This window comes from Anser anser (assembly GCF_964211835.1).
Source record: "Anser anser genome assembly, chromosome: 3".
In the NCBI taxonomy this organism is placed as follows: Eukaryota; Metazoa; Chordata; class Aves; order Anseriformes; family Anatidae; genus Anser; species Anser anser.
The window spans coordinates 105,122,516-105,144,692 of NC_139722.1; the positions used below are offsets into that span (position 1 = coordinate 105,122,516).

At 40.5% G+C, this 22,177-nt stretch overlaps 1 protein-coding gene across 9 annotated transcripts in view; it reads left to right on the top strand.

Moving 5' to 3' along the window:
• Nucleotides 1-22,177, top strand: part of ALK (ALK receptor tyrosine kinase) — a 305,848-nt gene that overhangs the window by 260,592 nt on the left and 23,079 nt on the right. For all 9 annotated transcript variants that reach the window (XR_014581118.1, XM_083827801.1, XM_083827805.1 and 6 more), the window contains 4 exons: nt 1,083-1,226; nt 14,018-14,180; nt 18,553-18,703; nt 21,097-21,228. Coding sequence is in view for 8 of the 9 variants with exons in the window: in XM_083827801.1 (XP_083683927.1) it covers nt 1,083-1,226; nt 14,018-14,180; nt 18,553-18,703; nt 21,097-21,228 (590 nt within the window). In the remaining variant the exon portion in view is untranslated. The remainder of the gene's footprint in view (nt 1-1,082; nt 1,227-14,017; nt 14,181-18,552; nt 18,704-21,096; nt 21,229-22,177) is intronic.

Here is a 22,177-nt window from a genome sequence, read left to right on the forward strand (position 1 = left end):
GCCAGTCTGTGATTATAGAGTTCCACATGACCTGGCTTGCTGTGTGACAGTTATCAAAATGAATGACAGTTGGACTCTGGCTAGGAAAAGACAGGCAGTCTGTGATTGACACTAACTTTGCAATGACATTGGGCACAATGCTACATTTGAATTAGAACAAGGTTGTTGGTGTTTTTTTATTTGGGCTGACATGCCTTTTAGTCTGAATCAGAAACTAGGATCTCTCCTCTCTCCTACTTTCGGGAAAAATATGGATTTAGGTCCAAACTTTGTGATCAACCAGCCTTTAAAATATGCCCAGTCTATACCTCTGCTGCCAGATTCACCCCATTTAGATTTTTATTGAACAGTTGTGTCTAGCTCATAATCTCATGCATAGTGAAATGCTTAATTTGTAAATGTGTTCAATGATCTGTCACTCTATACCTCAGACCAACAACTTACTTGAGGATTGGTGCTGTGAACACAGGAAACCTCTGCCTTGGGTTGAACGGTGGAACTTAACTGTGTTCATTCATCTCCTAGGCTTGAAGCTACAACTTCTGTCATCTTTAGTAGATTGAAAACCTCTGAGCCACTTCCTCATCCAACAGCAGTCAGAAAGTTTCATCTGCTTTGTGTTTTGTTAGTTTGTGCTGTCTGGGGCTGTGAGTGTTTCCGTTTATGCGGTGATACATCTTGGTTTCTGTGCATAAGTACCATGCACTTCAGTTTCAGGTTCCAGTATTCTAAAGAGATCTAAAAGTAGTCTACTTCAGAAAGAATATACATATTTTTACTGACTAAAAGAGAAACAAGCAAGTGCTAAAAAGCACTTGCTAGAGATTGTTCTGTACTTCTGTTTTGTGTCTTCATTCACTTGCTGTTTTGTCCACCACCCATTCCTGTTTATTTTTCATTTGTCACAGTTCCCATTACAGCAATGGAAAGTCAATCTGTCCTTTCCTTTTAATATTATTGTATCCTGTGTCTGCAGGCTCTAATTCTCAGCAGAGAAGCCTCCAGCTGTTAATTAACTTGAGTTTTTTATTACATGCTGACTCAGCACTGTGATAATCAATCTGTGACTTCTTGTTTTCTAGTCAGTGGAGAGAAGATACCTCGAAGTACTACCCCAGACTCAAGCAATTTGCTTACCAATAGAGGTGGCAAGAATAAGTTTGGATGGGAACAAAAGCTTCTGGGAAACCTCCAACTCAGCACTGCCCCCATTTCTGGTCCAGCAGGTAATTGTCTGATCTGAGAAGCATTCTCAGACAGCAGAGATTTCCAACAAGTACAGATTTCAACTGAATGTGGCTAAAAGCAATATGATTCTTTTTTATTCTTTTTAACCAAAGCCTTTCCTCAGATCTTTTCCTAAATCTCTTTCAAACAAACAAAATACTGTAGAAAACAATTACCTTTAGCTGTTAACTGTTACTTGGATTTTGATTGCAAGCTTGTGAAAGAAAAGAACCAGAGTGAGGCTCTTCTTAAAGTAAAGATTGCTTTTGAATTGTAAGACAGATTTATTTGATCTCATGATCATTTGAAAATTGGAAGGAATCAAACCGAAGTGTCCAAATTAACTGAGTCCAGCATGTGGTAACCTAAACACCCATCTGTGGTTAATATAAGCTTTGTTTGAAATAACAAAATTCAAATTTTTCCTTTTTTTTTCAGTAATATCTTCATTCCCCATTTGAAAAAGTACAGCATGGGACTTGATTTTAAAGACATAATTTTTGTCAGAAATGGCAGTCTTGTATACTTGATTCTCGCCCTGGCTCCCCTTTCCAGCTTAGTTGTAGTGGTGTGATACAAATTGATGCAAGATTTCCTTTCCCTCCCCATCACATCACTGTCTCCCAGGCATTTATCTCTTCCCTCTCCCAGGCTTGCCCACACATTCTAATATATGTTTCAGGAGCTACACATAGCAGGAGCATTGCTATGTCAGTCTACCCCTTTTCCCTCTTCCTTGCCAGTTTTTCTTCCTGATTCAGTTCAGGTGGCCACAGCTAACCTGGGGGAGCACTCCAGACCTATCTAGAGGAGCAAGGCTGACCATGGAAATGAAGGATGACTACAAGAGAGAAGCATGCATTTGCTACAACTGCCACCCTTAGCACTGCGTGCAGCTGTTCCTCCTCACATAGGGCTATAGATGCCTGCTGATTTGAAATACCACCTCTCTTAAGTTAGAGAACAGGGGCGTGGTTGGTATATGCCTCCTTTACTTTGTGAGTAAGCCCAGGGATTTGTTCATGCTTCTTCCTTCTCTCCCATTCTTCCATCTTAGAAAGACTTTTTAAAATCTGTTCTACTCTACGTTATGCTTTACTCTCCTACCTGCAGTGTACTATTGAAATACATGAGCTCGTGTTAAGTCAGCTCTGATACCAGCAGCAGTCTGGCCAGTGCAATCAAAAGCTCAACACAGTCTTCAAAGCCTGCTTGAAAAGCTGGAGTAGCCTCAGCAGGGCAGCTGCTGGTACCTGAACCAGTGAGCTCTAGTAAAGTGAGTTGTGGTGGTGGAGGCTGATGTCTGCAGTGTAGGCCAAGAGTTGCCATCAAGTAGAGTTTGTTGATATTTTCTCTTCTGAACATCATGCAGCAAGAAAAGTGCAGGAGTGATGGATTAAATAGGGAGAGTGGATGCTGTGCTTTAGGGTTCTCTTTAATGTTTTCATAAATGATCTGGATGCAGGACTTGAATGTATACTAAGTAAATTTGCAAATGATACTAAATTAGGAGGATCTGACTCCCTCAGGGGTAGAGAGGCCTTGCAAGGAGATCTTAACAAATTAGAGGGCTGCACAATCACCAACCACATGAAACTGAACAAGAGCAAGTGCCAGATTCTGCACCCTGGATGAGGCAATCCTGGATACATGTACAGACTGGGGGACAAGATGAGCTGGAGAGAAGCCATGAGAAGGAAAGGGATCTGGAGGTTCTGGCTGACAGCAAGTTGAATGTAAGTCAACAGCGTGCCCTGGCAGCCAAAAGGGCCAACCATCTGCTGGGGTGCTTCAAGCACGGCATTGCTAGCTGACAAAGGGAAGGGATTGTCCCACTCTACTCTGCATGGGTGCAGCCTCACCTTGAGTACTGTGTGCAGTTTTGGACCCCACAATGTAAGAAGGAGGGCAACAAGGGAGGTGAAAGGTCTAGAGGGCAAGATGTATGTGGAGTGGTTGAAATCACTTGATTTGTTCAGCTTAGAGAAGAGGAGACTGAGGGGAGACCTAATTGTGGTCTAAAGCCTCCTCATGAGGGGGAGCAGAGAGGAAGGCACTGATCTCTTCTCTCTGGTGACCAGTGATGAGACCCAGGGAACAGCACAAAATTGCGTTGGAGGTACAGGCTGAATATTAGGAAAAGGTTCTTCACTGAGAGGGTGGTCAGGCACAGGAACAGGCTCCCCAGGGAAGTGGTCACGACACCAAGCCTGTTGTAGTTGAAGAAGCATTTGGACAATGCTCTCAGACATATGGTTTGAATTTTGGGTGGTCCTGTGTGGAGCCAACAGTTGGACTCGATGATCCTTGTGGGTGCCTTCTGACTCAGGATATTCAATGATTTAGCTATCAAGATTGTGTCTAGCTCTGTTACAGGTGTAATGCATGAGCTTGCGTAGGTCACAAAAATATACTTTCCAAAAAGGCCCTTAAATTCTGTTTGCAGATCATAGGATCATACTGTCACACAATCGTACAATCATAGAATGACTTGGGTTGGAAGGGACCTTAAGGACCATCTAGGTCCAACCCCCCTCCCATGGGCAGGGATGCCACCCACTAGACCAGGTTGCCCAGGGCCTCATCCAACCTGGCTTTGAACACCTCCTGAGATGGGGCATCCACAGCTTCTCCGGGCAACCTGTGCCAGTACCTCACCACCCTCCGAGTAAAGAATTTCCTCCTAATATCTAATCTAAATCTCCCCTTTTTTAGTTTAAAACCACTCCCCCTTCTCCTGTCATTATCTGACCTAGCAAAAAGTTGCTCTCCATCTGTTTTTTAAGCCCCCTTTAAGTATTGAAAAGCTACAATAATGTTCCCTCTGAGCCTTCTCTTCTCTAAGCTGAACATCCCCAGCTAGAGAGCGCCTTTCTTCATAGGAGGTGCTCCAGCCCTCTGATCATCTTTATGGCCCTGCTGTGGTCCCACTCTAAAAGTTCCACATCTTTCTTATGCTGGGGGTCCCAGACGTGTCTGCAGTACTCCAAGTGGGGACTCAGAAGCCTGAAGCAGAGGATGGTTTTGATGTATTGACCTCTGGGTTATAGGTATAGCACAATTCTGTTGCACCGCTCCCCCTAGTGGATCCTTTGAAATGTCTCCTGTGATATCTGTACCTCCATTACCTGCCTAAGTGGAACCACTTTTCAAGTGATTTCAGTGTTCTTCTTAGGTAGGTCTTCTTGAGGTAGGATCCGCACACAAGTGTAGATTATGGATTTTCCATAGGAGTATCCATGCTTATGTGGTAATGTAGTTGCCCAAGCCTGCTGCAGTTTTCCATCCAGGGTACCTACTCTTTTAGTAACATAAAAGCCATTAAATACCAGTATCAGATTGGAAATTGGCCTGAACTTTGGACACAAAATTAATCTAAAATGAGTGTGTAGGTGTTAGGCCAGAAATCGTATGGCCATAGGCTTCTTTCAGAATTTTGTTGCCTCCTTTTTCTCACTAGGCCTGATATGATGGGACACATCTAGCTCTTCTATTCCCTGTTCTATCTGGAGAATGCAATTTAAAGAAATGATTGAAAAGTAGAAATAATGGGAGTCAAATTCTATGGAGGTAGAAGAAAAGGTCACTGAGGTACTTTGAGCAATAGAAATCATCTGTATTGAACTCTGGGTGAAGGTTCAAGGCAATTCCTGTGATATTGAAGCCATCTTGCCTAATTTCTGCATTTGATCCTCCATCCTGTTCAAGTGTCTGTCAAAAATTGTCCATAGCCCTTGGGGTTTGAAATCAGTCCTACAGCAGTTTTTTGCCGTTTGTGCCCTTTTGGTGCAGGCAGGGCATACATCAGCAAACTTGTGCTGCAGCTTCTTGCAATGGGAAGTCATTATGTTTCTGAGTGTCTCCACAATACCAAATCACCTTTTTCCTTTGTGTTTCTCAGTCCCTGCTCTCAGTAAACAGTGCAGATGCTTGTTTGGTCCCTGGGCTATGCATTTTACCCAGATTTAATTTTGTTACTTTCTACATCCTATAATGCATTTAAGAAACCTCAGGCTGAGTCTGTCAAGGCCGTTGCTTTCATGGCCCCATATTTACTGTTGTTTTAGTGAAATAACAGGATCAGCACCACCCTGAAGTCCCAAAGACTGCATTGACCGATATGAGCTCAGCCAAAAGTAATTACAGCTAATGTGATCTTTGGCTTGTGTGATGGATCACAGGCTGTAGTATTTCCTTCTTAAGAAATCATATTAAAACAAAGAAAATGCTGTTTCTATAGCTCAGGAGACAACAGGATAATAAAATGCCTTCCCCAGGTCTCTGAGCCTGCTCAGCCTGCACAGCAGGAAGTATGATCTGAAAGACAGGTACCACTTTATTTACCTGACAGTATATCCAAATAAGTTCCATTGCTTTCAAGGGTAAGGGGCTGGATTTGCTCCTTTGTAACTGAGAACAACCTCTTACATGCACCTGCTGGTTTTGCCCTAGAAATCCAGTTTCAGCAGAAGTGTTGAACAGTCATCACCACCAGTGTCCCTGTCCTCTCTGTTCTCAGGCCCGTACCCAGTGAATTGCTTCAGCCCTACCATTGCTCACAATGGCTTGGCATTCCTCCAGGACTTGTACACAAGAGTCCAGCAAAAGGTTTGAAACATACAACACAGCCACACCCTAAAAGATCCTGAAGTTTCCAGAGATCTATTAAACACTATTGTGTGTAACACACAGGCTGATGAACACACTACGTGAAGAATAAGACCCCAGTTATGGTCTTATTCTCTACATAGCATGATGGTGTTACTCTCTCAAGTTTCTTGATGATGACCAGTACTGACACACACACAAAAAAAAAAATCCCTGCAGGTTTTACTTTGCCCAGTCACTTGCAGTGCAAGGTGGCCATGAGATAGATGGCCACAGAGCAATGCAAAGGCTTTCCTTTTCAATTAATTTACATGTCACTCACTGGAATGCCAGCTTCTTGCTGAAATGTTGCAGGTGAAACTTGATTCTGGAAGAAGCCTGCAAAAAAGTTGCAAGAAAGCCCTCTTATGCCAGAAGATTGAAGCAACTTTAGTGTAACTAGGATTTTTGATTGAAATAGTTAGATCTGTACAAAAGGTTTTGTGGTGTTTATTTCGATGGAAACCAAGCTTACTTCAGGTTAGTTTTAATATCAGTTGGGTATTAGTTTAAGTAAAACTGAAAGCTGCTCAGACCATAGCATCTCTCTACATGGAATTCAACTACCAATTAAAAAGCCAATTTAAATCAAACCAATGCAATTTCCTTCTATAGACAAGGCCATAATATGGGAAATTCAGGCATAGACAGAGATCACTAGTGAGGAACTCTAGGAAAACGAATGACAATCATGGAAATTGGGAAGAGAAAAAGTAGGATTTTCAGTAAGCAAAAGGAGACAAGAAACAGAGCATTCAAGCTTTAATTAAAGCTTTCTTTTGCTTTTGAGTAGGCTGTAAATACCATGAGGATAGCCTCTTTTTTGATGTTTCAGCTTCTCATCAATCCCACTGACAACTTACTTCTATCAGGTCATACAGTACAAAAATGGTGCGTTGTAAAGCGAACAAAAATGTTAAGCTTTTCCCCCTCAAATATTGTGATGTTTTGTGCCATCCAGTCTGCCATTGTGTGACCCTGCTTTCTTGCATGGAAACTGTCATCAAATCATTTTCTGGACTGGATTACAATTTTTCTTCAGCTCCAGTCTTTTCCCCACAGCACCTAGTGGCTGCACGGATTTTCTTTTCTGTCAGGGAGAGTCCTGTTACAAGTACTTACATAGCTGTTTCTCGGAAGAACTCTGAGTCACATTAGTTAATCAGATGAAGTAGCTGAAAGGAACAGCAGAGCAAGTATTAAGTAAAAGAAAATTACATTTGGTTGTTCTTTGCGTGCAATTATACTAACTGAACTGTTGGCATAATGCAATAAAGGTATCTGCAGAATTGTATTTTTGTTTTAAGCATCAATTAACACAGTGAACAAACAGCTCAGTACCCTCCTCTCCAACAAAAGTAGCATTCTGAATAGTGATAGAAAATGTTTGAAGATGGATAGAGGGATTTCAGATTATGTAGTCATGAATTTCTTTATTGCAGAGTTTACACTTGCTTTCTGTAGAGGATTAAAAATAGCAGAGGTACAATACTGAGAACCAACATGGAACGGTTAAATTGGAATTACTGCTTTCCAGAGTTAATCATACAATTGAAATAAACAGGGTAGTTAACACATTTTAAACTTAAAATTGAAAGCTGCCACTACTCTTTAAAATGCAACAGTTTAAATTGTGCAGAAACTGCTATAAATCTCAGGAAAGATTTTGAAATGATTTTGCCACCTCCTCCTGATATGGCCTCTGTTATCCAACATGCGTTTCTATCACCTTTTGCAACTCTGAACAGAAAAAAAATCCAAAAAGTTAGTAGCATCTCTCACTAAGCAGCCTTTAAAGAAAACTATATATATATACATGAAATATAAAAGAGAAAAAAAAAATATTTTTCTTCATGCTGCTTTGTTAGTTTCTGGTTCCAGAGTGTAGCAAGAAACAAGCCATTCTCATCGCTGTTCAAAGTCACCCCTTGTCCTGTTATACTGACCATAGATAATTTCCTCAATGGATGCCCAGACGGTGTTCCATTAATCTATACAGACAAGAAAGAAGCTCTGAGTATTTCTTTGAAATGACACTCAGGACAAATGAGGCATACATTCATCATTAGCGCAGATGCTGTTCCTGTTTAACTGAAAAATATGTCCACATCTTCCATTGCCTTCTCCATTTACAGAATGGAAAGACAGGGTAGAGGTAGTAACTCCATAAATAACTGAAAAAAACAACCTCCTCTTAGTCTAGTCATACCTGTGTAACTGTTTACAGCACTGTTAGCAAGACTCACTAATTTCTACCTAATATATAGTGTGATATTCTCATACATAGTACATCCCTTTACCATTATTGTGTAGACACATTTAACTAGTCAGAGACTGTATCTGTGAGCAAAACTTAGTTCTGCAATCGCCATCATCTTTCAAACCTACCCAGTTCTGTTAATGTCTGGCAAACTTAATCCTGGGAAAGATAGTGATCTCAGATTAGTGCTCACAGGACACCATTAAACGATAGAACCTGAAGCAGAATTTAATGGTCTTTCTTTCCTCACAGCACTAAACATGTTTGTTACATATGCTTGCAGTGTAGTTTGTCTACAGACTTCTAGCACAGACCAAGTCTGGAATTACTGGCAGTGCATAACTGAGATTGTTCATGCACTGAATCAAAGGTACATCCTACCACACATATCACGATGCTAATGGCAGCCAAATGCTATCGAAGGTTAAGATGCATAGTATTCTGTCAGCCTCTAACTTGCCATATTGCCCACATATTGCAAGGGAGTTTGTGAATGTTTTTACACGTAGATGAAGCAAGTGTTCTGCTCGTTCGTGGCATGATGTTCACTCACAGCTGCCTTAGAGGAAGAAGTATACTGAAGTCTCTGAGGGACAATTAATGGGATTAGTTGCTTCCATAATTTTAGTAACTGGGGTTTCTGTGCCCCTGAAAGTGTTAGGCCGTATAACCCTTATTAATTTATTTATTTATTTTTAATCTGGCGGAAGTAAAGATAGCATCTTGGCCTGAAGAGAGGTTGTGGCAGTGCATTCCACACAGTGCCTACACATGGTTTACACAGTGCCTACACACGGAAAGCACCAATGCTTTCATTAGTGCATTACTCTAGAGTCCAAAGTAATTCCAGCACCTCAGTGCTTAGTTTGTGATTTTCTCAAATCACAGTAAAGCTTTGGCTTGGAACAAGTTGAAACTTGGTTCAAACCAACTTAATTTAAGAAATGCCAGTTAATACCTATAGGCCCTTGAAGTGTAGCTAAAAGGCCTGTAGCTGTTTGGTGATATGGAGTTTATATGCTGTATGTGACAGGGAAATTGTTTTCTGCGTTAGCAGTACAAATGTACTTTAGGCTTTGTGCCACTGTTTTCCCTTCGTTGTTTTTTATTATTTGCAGCAGTACTACCTTGGGCTTCAAGTTGTGTCAGAACCTCAAATAAATTAGTCATTTTAAGTCTTATGGGGTTTTGTTCTTTTTCTTTGCAGAAGCAGGGCATCGCTCCTCTTTGCTGCATCTAAATTCCAGTGCTGTTAATTGCTGAGCATTTTATGTATCTAGCCAAGCTGTGTGAAAACAAGAATTCTTGATCTGCTGAAGAAAATAAGCACCAGTGTGTGTGTATCTGTGTTAATATATCAGTAAATCTGATTTGTGAATAAAAAGTGGGAAGAAGAAATTTTTAAAAATCTATTTAAATGGACCCCAAATAGCATTTCCTACACAATGTTTTTCCTGGGACCTTAGTGGTATGGTGGGAAGACTGCCGGGGAGCTTGAGGAGGGCAGATGTGTGGGTGAACAGACAGCAGACCAAATAGTGCTTTTGTCAAGTTTATTGTGGAAGTAGGCATTCTGTCAGATGAACTGATGTATAAATTATTCACTGAAATTTAATACCCTGATCTCAGAGCAATGTTCATTTATTTTCTTCCCCACATCCCAAAAAGGAATTTCCAGTTCTTAAGCCCAGCTAGTATCTTCCAACTGCCAAAGTCAGAACATATTAGGGACCCTGCATTTGGCTGCTTGGTAGTTTTCATTATGGGAATGCCCAGCTGCTTCTGGAAATCAGCCATCTGTGACTTGCATGAAGTTGGGCAACATTCCAAAATGTGCTAGTTGTTGGGGAAGATTTAGACTGGGGAATCCTGCTTTTTTTGCTGTCAGGTGTGTGTGAAGTGCCAGCAGTGTTACCTTGTCACACGCTGCAGAACAAAGAAGAGGCATGCCATGCAGCATGCAGCAGATCGCGGTTGGGCATCAGTGTTTCTCACCTAGCTGCTTAAGGAGTTTCACTTCAGGGCTGCTTCTTTAGTCTTTGGAGATTAAAATAATGCTACAAATTGAATTACTGTAAACTGCTGTGTCAGGCAGCAACCCATGTAAATGCTGTCTTTGAGCTCATGAGATGTGCTGCAGTCATTTCTAGAATCAGGGAAAACCAGGACTTTACAGGGGATGAATGAATGTCTATTCTTACCTTAAAAAAAGAAATGGTGGGTTATCTAAGGTAGGGATTACTTTGAGTCTGTTTTAATACTAGGTTAGTGGTTTAAGACCTTTGGCTACTGTTGTATCTGCAGATTGAGGATTGGTTTTGTGAAACTTAAGAGAGAAGAGGGAGGAAAGTGTGAGGATTTAGTCTGTATCCAAAACAGTAACTGAGACCTATATGTCCTGATCATGTTGAAATGAGGGGCAACATCTTCTCGTGCCATATTCTGTCCCATTAAATTCAGCAACAAAACTGCTATGTGTTGGAATAGCTTTTGGTATAAAAATATGGAAGTGAATATAAATGGGAGGAAGACTACTGTCTGCAAGTCAGTGCAGCAGTGACAAATGAGGAGCTCATGCAACACCTGTCTGTTGTCTTTTACTGAAATCCTTGCTCTTTGAAATCAGCTGCCTATGGACTTCACTTGGGCCAGACTTCCTCCTGCCATGTTTTATGAGAATGTCACTGCCCAGCTCTACTGCTTCTGGAACATGAATTCATCCCTTCCCGTCCACCATCTACCTGAACTGAGCAATTAAGTATGTTTGCTAGCACTGACTAAGGCAGCTGCAGAACAAGGGAGGCTTTAGATATAACCTTGCTTATACCACTGTGCAAACACAACAGGACCACTTTTGAAATCTAAGGTAGTACCTTCTGTACTCAGTCATCTCCGGGTTCCTTATGTCATGTCATACATGCATAATATATCTGTGGCTTTTGATTCTTTAGACCTGTCATACTCTGCTTTAAAAGTCAGGTTCTAAGAGCTTAGATGCACATTCACTAATCTTAAATTTATTTGGTCTTACCCTGATACTGCCTCTGCACTGGAAGTAAGCATCCTTTAGTCTGCTGAAGAACTGGAAAGTACCAACGCTTCTCAGTTCAAAGTCTGGAGACATAATGTTTACAGCATGAGGGCACTTATCTTCTATTCTGACAGGACGTTGGGCTGTTTAACAAAACAAGGGGTCATTAAATAGCGTTTTGGAATAAGACACAGTTTATTGATCCCCTGTACCTGGAACCCAGTGAGAGTCAACAGCTGCCAGTTTCAGGTACAGCCATGCTCTGTGTTGCATGTGTGATAGTCTAGAGGTAATTCTTCCAGGTGAGCAGACACTTAAGGAATGAGGTTTATTTAACTGGAGTAAATCATAAATGCAAAGCTTAACTATAGCAGCAGTGTGCACAAGCTATGGTCTGTGCTAGGTTTTATCACTTTCAGTTTTCCATTTTGATTCTCTCAAGTTTTGGATGTATTGTACCCTTGAAGGTCATCTGCTTCTACCCTTGGGAGTATTTTTGATGCTTCACCAGAGACATCCAAATGGCTTCTTATTGTTCCAAGTGAAGACATTTACCTGTCTGCATTACTAAACATATGTTTCAGTGCAGATGGCTTAGCCCACTGGGATGCTACAGTGTTAAATCACTGTGATAGCTGACAGAATGAGTCTCATCTTCCATTTCGTGTGAAATTTTGCTTTGGTTTTCTTTGTTTTTTGTTTTTGCCAGAAAAATAATAAACGTATGTAACTTCTGGTATAAGACTGTAAGTTTTTCAGGATGTGAGCTACTGAAGCATTTTACATTGGAACCTTAGGAACTACTTTCCTTTTTAGGTGCTTTTCCCTCATACCTGTTGTTCACGTTTTTGGGGGGAAGGAGTGAAGGATGCATTTGTCTCAGAGGAGGAAAGGGGAATTCTTCCTTTTGCTGTCTACAAATTTTAAGACTTTATACAGCCACCCATTGCTGAAGAATTTGAGAAATAGTAAAATAAGTGTGTAAGTATTCGTATAAAACAAGCAACAGTAGCGAAGTCCCTAGAAGGTCCTTACAGGAGGGTGTGGAGGAGGGATGATGTAGATTCTGCAATAAGACAGAAGAGCTTATTCTCTCAGCAGTACTTTGATTAGGAAGCTTTCCTAAAGTAGTTTTGCATTGCTTCTGAAACAGCCAAGACTCTGTTATGAAGGGTTTTCAGAAGTACCAGCCACTTTATTTCTTACAGTCCTGCCAAATTGTTTGATCCATTTCGTGCACTGAACTTTTTAATAAGAATGAATTTAGCCCATCTTAAGGATTAGTTTGTGAAAACTTGTGCATGGCTAAACTAATGTATTGCCTTTATTTCTGGCAGGTAAGCTACTCCAGCAACAATAATGGTAGAACTGCTTACTTCTCTTGTCCAAAAATATTTTGACCATCATTTCTAGACCAGATCTGCTTAGACAATAGCTCCAAATGCCAAGAAGCAGATCCAGCTAATCTTCTCATTGTCTGAGCTAGATAGTACCGAAGGAGTCTGCATATGTTGTTTTGCATTAGAGGAAGTTGGGGGGAAAATTACTACCCTTTAATGATACCAAAAAGAGGACTGGCTGACCTGACACCATTTGTAGAAATATCTTTTTTTAGATGTGTCTTTTGTCTTTAATGGCAGTTTATTCTACTAACATGTTCTATGTCAGTAGGATGAATTCCAATAACGGAGTTCATTGGGTACTGTGTATTAGCTTGTTAACAAGTATGGATGAGCGATCACATTTAAAGAGCACCAAAAATGCTTAGTCTACTTATTTTCCATCTATATGTTAGCTTTGATTACCTAGGAAATATTTCCTGATTTACTAGCAAACATACTAGGGTGGGTTTTATAAGAGCATTGTGGTCTTGTAACTGTGCTGGCCCTAATAGTGAATCTTTTGGAAAAGGCATGACATTTCAGCATCATGTGCTCAAATTAAAAATTCAGATTGGTGAGGCAGAAATCAGCAAAGCCTTGTTCTAAAAACATATTTGCATGGGGCTAGTGTTGTGTTAAAGGGTAAGGAAGTTTGGCAGGACCTAAACCCCCTTGAATTCCAGCTTGTCCTCAAATATCAGAGGGGCTGGGGGCAGCTTGTCTTAGATTCTGACTGATGCCCAATTTGGCACTGTAAGTCCAGTCACATTCAATATATTAAATTATCATGATCACGGCGGATGCACAAATAACACAATAGTGCAGCACTTTGGGTGCATTTGCAGTAGTTATATTGAATTATCACGATCACAGATGCACAAATAGCGCAACACACTATCAGTCTAGTACATGACTGGCATAGTTTATTGAAGCAAAAGGAGTACAGGTTCTTTTGGGTTGCTGGTGATAAATACTCTGTCTGCAAAGCATGTGCAAATACCAAGAATGTGACAAATACAACCAACTACACATGTGCTAACTTATGAAACAACTCTATAGTGAACGTTAGGTTTCCCAGGGAAGCACTCAGTATAACTGGGAGTTTGAATCTCACCCAATAGGTGTCCTTACTGGGGGGGAAGAAAGATTCAGCCTGTCGACTTATCCCAGAAGTCAGCAATGTCATTCCAACTTGAAAAAAGTAGAAAAAGTAACTTAGAAAAAAAATAGAAAAAGTAAAGCCATGCTCAAGGTTGTAGTAATTTTGAGGAGCTGTTGCTGAAAAGCTGTCAAATACCAAACTGCACAGTGTTATGAGTCATTTGAAAGAGTTCTGTGAATGAATATTTGTTCTGGCTAGAACCTCAAGGACCAGGTTCTTCTCTTGATCCAGCAACAACAGAAAGTGAATAAAGAGCAGAACAGCTACTTTGGTTTTGGGTGTTCAGAGCATGCTTGTCCTCATTTCAGATCACTGGCTATTCACAACATGTGGTGCCAGTGGACCCTATGGCCCCACACAGAGCCAATGCAATAATGCCTACAGGAACTCCAACCTCAGTGTGGTCGTAGGAGCTGAAGGGATTCTCCAAGGCATTCAGATCTGGAGAGTACCAGCAACCAACACGTACAGGTAAGCAAACCATCTCTTATTCTCATACTGTGTCTTTGCACTGAAACTTTCCCATGCTGTGGATACATGCTAGGCATATATGATGTTATATTCAGAAATTTAGTCAGCTATACATGGGTTTTACTTCTCCCTGATTCTATGATTTCCAGCCTTTCCAGTTTCAGATTTGTTGACTACTAGATGCAACTTTTTGATGAAAAAGGCAAGGGAAGGCAAAGCAAGGCAAGAAAAGGCAAGGCAAGGCAAAGCAGGGCAAGGCAAGGCAAGGAAGGAGAAAAGAGAAAAGAAAAAGCTTGCGTCAAGCTCTGCTCAGCACCCTGACTGTTTTGAATCTAGGTATAGTAAGTTGAACCTGTAAGCCTAGATCACCACTGTAGAATTGATTTTGGAAGCCAGACACCTAAATTTTAGGCTTTGTTACTGAGGGTGATAATGCTTAAATCCCTCTGTGGAGTCATCCTTAAAGGGAGATGATCAGATACAACTCAATACGACTTAATCTGATTTTTACCTCTTTTTTTCTTCTTTACTTTTGCTGGGAAACAACAAAAACAACAAAAAATAGCCCACTACATCTGAATGGTAACATCAAGCCATTATATGCACCAATTTATTAGCAGAACTGTCACTTTGAATCAATGACTATCTAGTGTATTTTTAATGCAACATTCCCTATTGAAATCAATGATGGTGCCATGGATTTCAAAGCAGAAAATTCCAGTGAAGGCTTTGGACAAATTTCAGTTAAAACTTACTGGCTACTTCTGATTTTTTTTTCTCTTTATTGAAAAAGAACTTTAATATTCGGAGTAGATATCAGTCTCTAACAGAAGTCTACTGCAAAGCAGTTTTGAGAAAATGGTTAGGCGAGGCTACCCTCAAGGTCTACCTGAGTGCCTATTACCACAAGGATTGATGGTAATGAAAAAAGCATTAATGATATTTTACTCAGCTATCAAAAATGAGTTGCCTGAGGTGAATGAAATTTTTCAGGACCAGCATTCAGTAAATAGAGATATAAAGTATAGCCCAAAAGAGAAGAGGCAATAAACTTACAACATTGTCATTTCTTTAATAACTCAGGTTGAGAAATTGCCAAAATTTTATTGTAAAAATAGGCTGATTTTTGCTACACAATATGAACCACAGGTAAAATGAGGCTCCTGCTGGAAGAACCTGTCTATTTAAGTCCTATAAAAGACCTAACAGACTTTTAAAGTCTGTATAGATAATAAATGGCTAATGTCATTAACTGAGTGACATTCTTTTCTGCACCTCTTAAGGCTATAGTAGATAATTCACAGCCTGGAGAAAGGAGGCAGCAATTACAGGCCTTAGGCCCATTAACTTGAGATCTTCCTGATTCTGAGCTGCTGAAGGGGCAGGAAAGACCCCAGTATAGCCTTAGGAAAATGTCAAGTTGCAATATGAGTTCTAGGTTTTCCAGAGTCTGGACCCACAGCCTGTATTCAGCTCCTCTCTGCAGGCCTGCTGTAGTGTGGATCCTATAAGTCAGTCCGATAGCCATCTCCAATATACCTGACCCAGAGATAAAATCCTACAGCTGGCTGTTGGGCTATTAAGAAACCTATTATGGTACATCGGTATATTTTACACTATGTAATTTAGAGCAGTGAGTTACATTCCTGGTAATTTAATAAGAAGAATATAAATCATGTGAAGACAAAACAAAATATGCTTTATTATTATTAATATTCAAAGATGGAAAGCTCAACTTTTCACAAAACTCTGCTAACACAAGCTAACCACACCCAGAAATCCCACCATCTGTGATGGCCTGGGTATACTGCCACATGTTGTAGGCTGCTTCATTTGAAGGTTAGAGTACTACATGCTCTCTTGCTGATGCAGACATAATCAGCTGGTTCGATCCCATGGGACTGCACTTTGTATAATAATTAGGCAATATAAAAGAATGTTTATCTTTACAGATTTCCTTCTAAGCATTCAGAAGGTCTTGTCATCCCACATCTAGGTGTAAGATCAAGTATGAGAGAAGTAAGCTGTAATGAATTACATGTTACTATCCATTATACAGATTCCTTCTGTTTTTAAAGCAAGAGTCTTTGGTTCATTTTGCTGTGTGACCCATTTGATGTCACTTCCACCATTCTCTATCATATGGTCCCTTCTCGTAAAGTAAAGCAAGAACCTAGGACTGTGGAATGCAATATGCTGTTCTCGTTTGGCCAACCTAGACACTGCATTTTTTATATTCTCAAAACTATCTCCAGTGTGGAGATAGAGGTGGATTTACTACTTAGAGGTGGATTTTTTTTTTTTTCTCCAGCACTGGTTTGCACTGTCAGTGCCCTATGCACATTCTGCTCCTTACTGAAGACACCATGTTTTTTTTCGGTTCCAACATGTGTCATAGGAAAAGAAAAGGAGGGAGACACTGTAAGATATTGTGTTTTGCTGACATATGCTCAGGGTGGTCTGAATCTTTCTTCAGTGACAATATGGTTAAATGGGTCCCTCCCATTTAAAAAAAAAAAAAAAGTTGTGTCTAAGGAAAGGGATCCTGCTATAACATGAAGTCAAGATAACCCATCTGTTTAAATAGTGACACGCATTTTAAATATGGAATGGCTGTCACCCAAATCTACCATTTGTTGTCTGCAGCCTTTGAATGAGGCAAAAATGGGTTCTCTCAAATTTCCTGACATCATTGCTTATATACAAAATCTGTTCATACACAGAAAAATACGCCCTCTAATCGCAGCTGATTAGCCTTGCCAGCTTGCTGTGCCTGATAGTGCACCTCATTAGCCATTATGAAATGCTACAGCAAATCAGCTCAGTCTTCAGGTTCATACAGCATCTGTTCAGGGGAGCTCAGTACTGTGTCCATTGCTTTTTCTGCTGGATCCAGTGCAACCTAACTGAGGAATGATTGCTTTGGTTATTGAGAGTGGCATGAACATAATCATGTCACATTGCACAGATCTAATGTGCTTTATGAGGCACTTGTTGCTCCATGTTTGCTTCGACATTAGAACTACTCCATGCTGGCTGCCTCAGAGTGGTATCACAAGGTGAGTTCCTCGTGCTGATCTTTAAGGCAAGGAGATAGCTAAAAGTGAGCTGGTTGTCCCCTGAGGGAGCTGCCTGCCTGACTTTGTTAGGGTTCTCATGCACATTGAGCCCTGCTGGCTTGTTCTTTTTATAGACTGCCTGCAGGACTGTGCTGGGCAAAGACTCACCATGTGCTAGAGAAGAGAAAGAGTTAAAGAGAGCAGCACCTTTAGTGTAATGGGTAGGAAGCCAAGGGAAAATTTTGTATTCTTAGCCCCGCAGTCACTGTTTACACAATCCCGGTTGAATTTTGCTCTCATGGAAATAGCTATTTAGAGTTACTAAATTCAGTGGAGAATCACCTGCTGAAATAAAATCTGAATTGAACTTGCTTTGCCACCACTCACTTGCTAGTGAAGTCAAGCAACTTGGTGTTTTGTTGCAGCAGAGATGTGTGCTTTATGATGATGTGTATAAAGTGCTTTGAAGGCCTGTGAATAGAAAGTGCTTCAAATATGTAAAACACTTATGTACTTAGAAAGGGAGAGAGAGGAGCTGAGCAATACAGTACTACAGTCAAATCTTTGGATACATCAACAACAGTAAGAACCTCTGAATCTTGGCTGCTTGAAATAAAAGTCCCAGTGCCTTAATTGAGACTGCAACAGCCTCTGTATGTAATCTAGCCACTCCTGGCCAGAGATAGTGTGATGTTCATGGGGACTGTGAGTTAAGCCAGGGAGCTTTTGCCTTCCTTGTTTACTGCAGTTAGTGTGACCATCTACTCTTCTACATTCTGGTCCTGGAAACTGCAGAACTGTTTCCCATCTGGTCGACAGTATCAGGACCAGTTATGGTCTGCTTTCTCAAGTCTCTCTGTCAATTTTGCACATAATGTTCCTTTTAGCCGTATGCATTGTACTCGTTGGTTCTCCTACTTCTGTTCTTTCTAGTGCTTGCTGCAAACCTGTCAATAGTATGCCTTCTGAGAAACAAGATGTTTTTCATATCCTAAAGTTTGAAACTACAGGGACTTGCTCAGTGTGTCCTCAACAAGTGTTTGCCAAAGAATCAGTGTGAAAGAAGCTGTTTTGTAGCTACCCAAGTTCACAAACATATAAAGCAGACGACCTCAGTCTTCAGGCTTTGGGTTTAGATGTTTTTAGAGTGCTGTGTCTTTGGGGCAAGGCCCTGTGACACTATGCACATTTCAGGAGTGCAGAGAACTCAGTGCCCACTAGTAGTTAATATTATCTTCCATTTGTCTGGGACAACTCAGGTTCCACATTCCTGTGTTTGTTTTTTGTTTGTTTGTTTGTTTGTTTTCCTGCAGCATCTCAGGCTATGGAGCAGCTGGTGGGAAAGGAGGGAAGAACACTATGGTGAGGTCCCATGGCGTGTCTGTACTGGGAATTTTTGACCTCCAGAAGGATGATACTTTGTATATCTTGGTGGGACAGCAAGGGGAAGATGCTTGTCCTAGTGTAAGTGGCTGTCCTTTCTGTTTTGCCTTAATACCTTCTACAGATCTGTGGAGTTTTATCTGTTTGCAGAGAAAATCATTGTCCTTAGGGGATTTAACGTTATGTGTTTCAAGGGATAGCTACAGTTTTACTAGGAGGTCTTGAATGTCAAAAGCTGAAGTACCATGTCACTATGCTCACTTCCTCTTCAACATTCAGGGCCCACTGATAATACACTTCTGATCAGGCATCTGAGTGATCTGCATATCTCAGAGCATCTGTGGGGGGGGGTTGGAGAGAAAAGACAACCCTGCCTTCCTACCCTCTGACTTCACAGGGCTTTCTCTTTGTTCTGCTGTTGAATCCAGCCCTGCCATTGTCATAATACTCTGCAACTGGAGATGCCAACCTGACAGTGGCCTTTTACTTATTCTCTGTATGGGAACGGGAAAGATAAATGAATTACTGCTGAGTCAGTCCTGATCTTTGTGTTATTAATTAAACGTTGCTGCAAATATCTTGATGGAAAGGAACAACTTCTGCCATTTGCAGGCATAATATGTTAATATTTTAGTATTCATTGGAGGATGAGGGAATAAGAGATTCTTATGGAGGGAACTAAGCATTATGTGATGAAATTTCACCTGCAGGTTTGAGCTGGACATTTAAATGCTGTGCATTTCTCAGCTTTCAAATGGCTGGCATCCAAGGAGAGAAAGCTTAGCTGTCTTTTAGAGCAGAAAAAGGTTGAATAATGTAGACAAGAAAGAAGGGTTCTCAAGGCTGGGTGCTGAAGTAAATAGTGTTAAAATTGGAATTACACACATCTACAAACAAACCATTAATACGAAGCCTCTTTGAAATAAGAAATGCCCTAACTCAAACTTCAATCTAACGTCTATAACTAGGACATTCCAGCTCAGTCTAACATATGGACTCATTAAATTGCAGGCCACTGTAATCTTAGTGAGAATTTATTGAGTGCTGATGTAATTCTTTCATGGAGGCAAAGAGATTGTATTGACTTGTAGAAGGGACCTTTACTAGATTGGATTCTAATCAGCTATGTCTTTGTTGTGAAGGATTTTTATTTTTATTCAGTTGTAATCTAGTGGTTCCTCTGGGCCATTGACTTTGTCATTTTATTAATCATCTCTACCAAACTCCCAATCAATTAAGGAAAGGGAAGACAGGGGAAAGAAGGATTGTTTAGTTCCATAGACAAGACTACACACTCAGAATGGATGCCTTTCATTCTCTGACATAACCTAGAACACATGCTGTGTTAACAGAATAGTCTGTAACTTGAGAAGGATGTTTTTATCACGTCCCTCTTCCGAAAGAAAACACATGTGTGAAAGCAGATGGAAATAGAAGAACAGCCCCACTATACAATTATTTGTGTATTTTCCCATAAAGTGTCATTAACTCAGTGAATTCAGTGTGCATAACAAGATCATGTTACTCAGAAACTTATAAAATGAAATAAGCTAGTAACAGTGCTTGCAGCTTACAGATACTCAAAGCAGAGTCCATCTTGTCATGCACTTTAGTGCTCCAATTTAATATCGGAGCAGCAATTACCCTTTTTAGGTAATTGCTAAAAAAATTGCTAATTGCTAATTTAGATCCAGAAGTACTTAGGAATGATGGATTAATGTTGTCTGAGATTAGTTAGTGAATTCAGTGATTTGCCTAATGCAGACAGTTCATTACATTTGGTGCTAACTGGTGGAAAACATGGAAATGTGGAGGCTTTCAGGTTAGGAATTTTCTGTAACGTGTCATCATTGCAATCTAAGGTGGGATAGCACCTGTTTTGGTAGACTTTGAACAAGCTAGCTCTGATAATTACAATATAATTGCTGATACAGATCAAGCTTGAGAGGAACAACAAAACTTGCTTGAAAGTCTGGATAAATGGTTAATCTATGCTGAGATCATTGCTACTGTCCATGCTATGACTACTTACCTTAAAGCTAGTTCTGGTACGTCTCCGATACACCTTAGTTCTGGATAGACATACTCTGACTGCCTGGCCCCAACCCATTGCTGGGTTACTCCCTGCTTGTGAAATGCAGATGGCTAAGAGTACAAAACATTTGCAGGAAATTCTGCTACATTTTGTATGTAAACAGTTCCTGGAGCGGTATTTCATGGTGATAGACATCAGCACCGAACTTCGCATCAAAATAATTCAGTTAAAATGGTAACAAATTCTTCTGACTATGGCTGAAGCAAAAAATTAGATTCTTCTAGAAGAACATTAACTTCTGAGTATGTCATTTCACTGGAGGACCATTTATTGGACCTGTGGTTTGGGAGGGTAGAGAGATCACAAGGCCTGTGTATATGAGGATCTCATAGAGATTCTGGTTTCTCACCAGAATTCAGCCCTGCTCTTCTGTTTGCAGACTAATGACATTATTCAGAAAGTGTGTATTGGAGAAAACAATGTGATCGAAGAAGAGATACGTGTAAACAGAAGTGTCAATGAATGGGCAGGAGGAGGTGGAGGTGGGGGCGGAGCAACTTATATATTTAAGGTATGGAAACATTCTTTGTGCACCTTCAGCATAAACACATCTTGCCACTTGCCTCCAGCATCACAACATGAAATTTCTGAGAGCCCTTTATACACCTTTGTACAGCACTTTGTGGAAAAGGTCCACAAAGTGAGCTCTGCTTGTCCTTCATTTCCAGTTGATAGCTGTAGTGAGCTGAGCTGGCTCTTCACACATTTTACAATAGAATCACAGAATCATCTAGGTATGCTACATGGTATATATAGCTACATGGTATGGCCACACTTGCTTTAGTGTCTTGGAATTTCCTTTGCATCAGTTTGAATCAGATTTTTTTCAATGCAAGCTAAGATTCTGAAGCATAAAACTACAGCAAAGGGCAAATTCCACAGGACTTTATTCAAATTTGTCATTGTAGAACATTAAACTTCAGCTACATTTGTGGCTTATACAATGCAATGACAAGAAAAGTTGAATATAGCCTCTATATTTTCTATGGGCAACGCTATAGCTAGAGGACACTTATCTTTACTGTCGTGTTCTGTCTGAGACAGTACTCCTTGCAAACACAAGTTTCACACCACTGTTAATATGTTTAAATCACCCAGCTTCTACATAATTCTACATAATTTTTCATGCTCAGACAGTTTCCAGTGTAGCTGCCCTTTACCAGTGGAGATACTGTATTGTACTACGTAGAGCAGTGCCCCTTATCTGTTTCATTTGATGATAACAGAAAGTTATCACACGGTAGCACTACCAGCTTTATAAGATCTATCAGTATTGTAGGTACAATTCACAGAGCTGCTGATGCCACTGTTCTCTGTTGCAGAACTTGGTAGAACTAGTGCAGTTCATTAATCTTTTGGATGCTGGTACATAAATAACGCAATGTTGATTTGTAGTGCTCAGCAGTCCTAGATGCCTGTTTAGTGCAACGTGCAGTAACGAGCATGTGGTTGAACTTCCA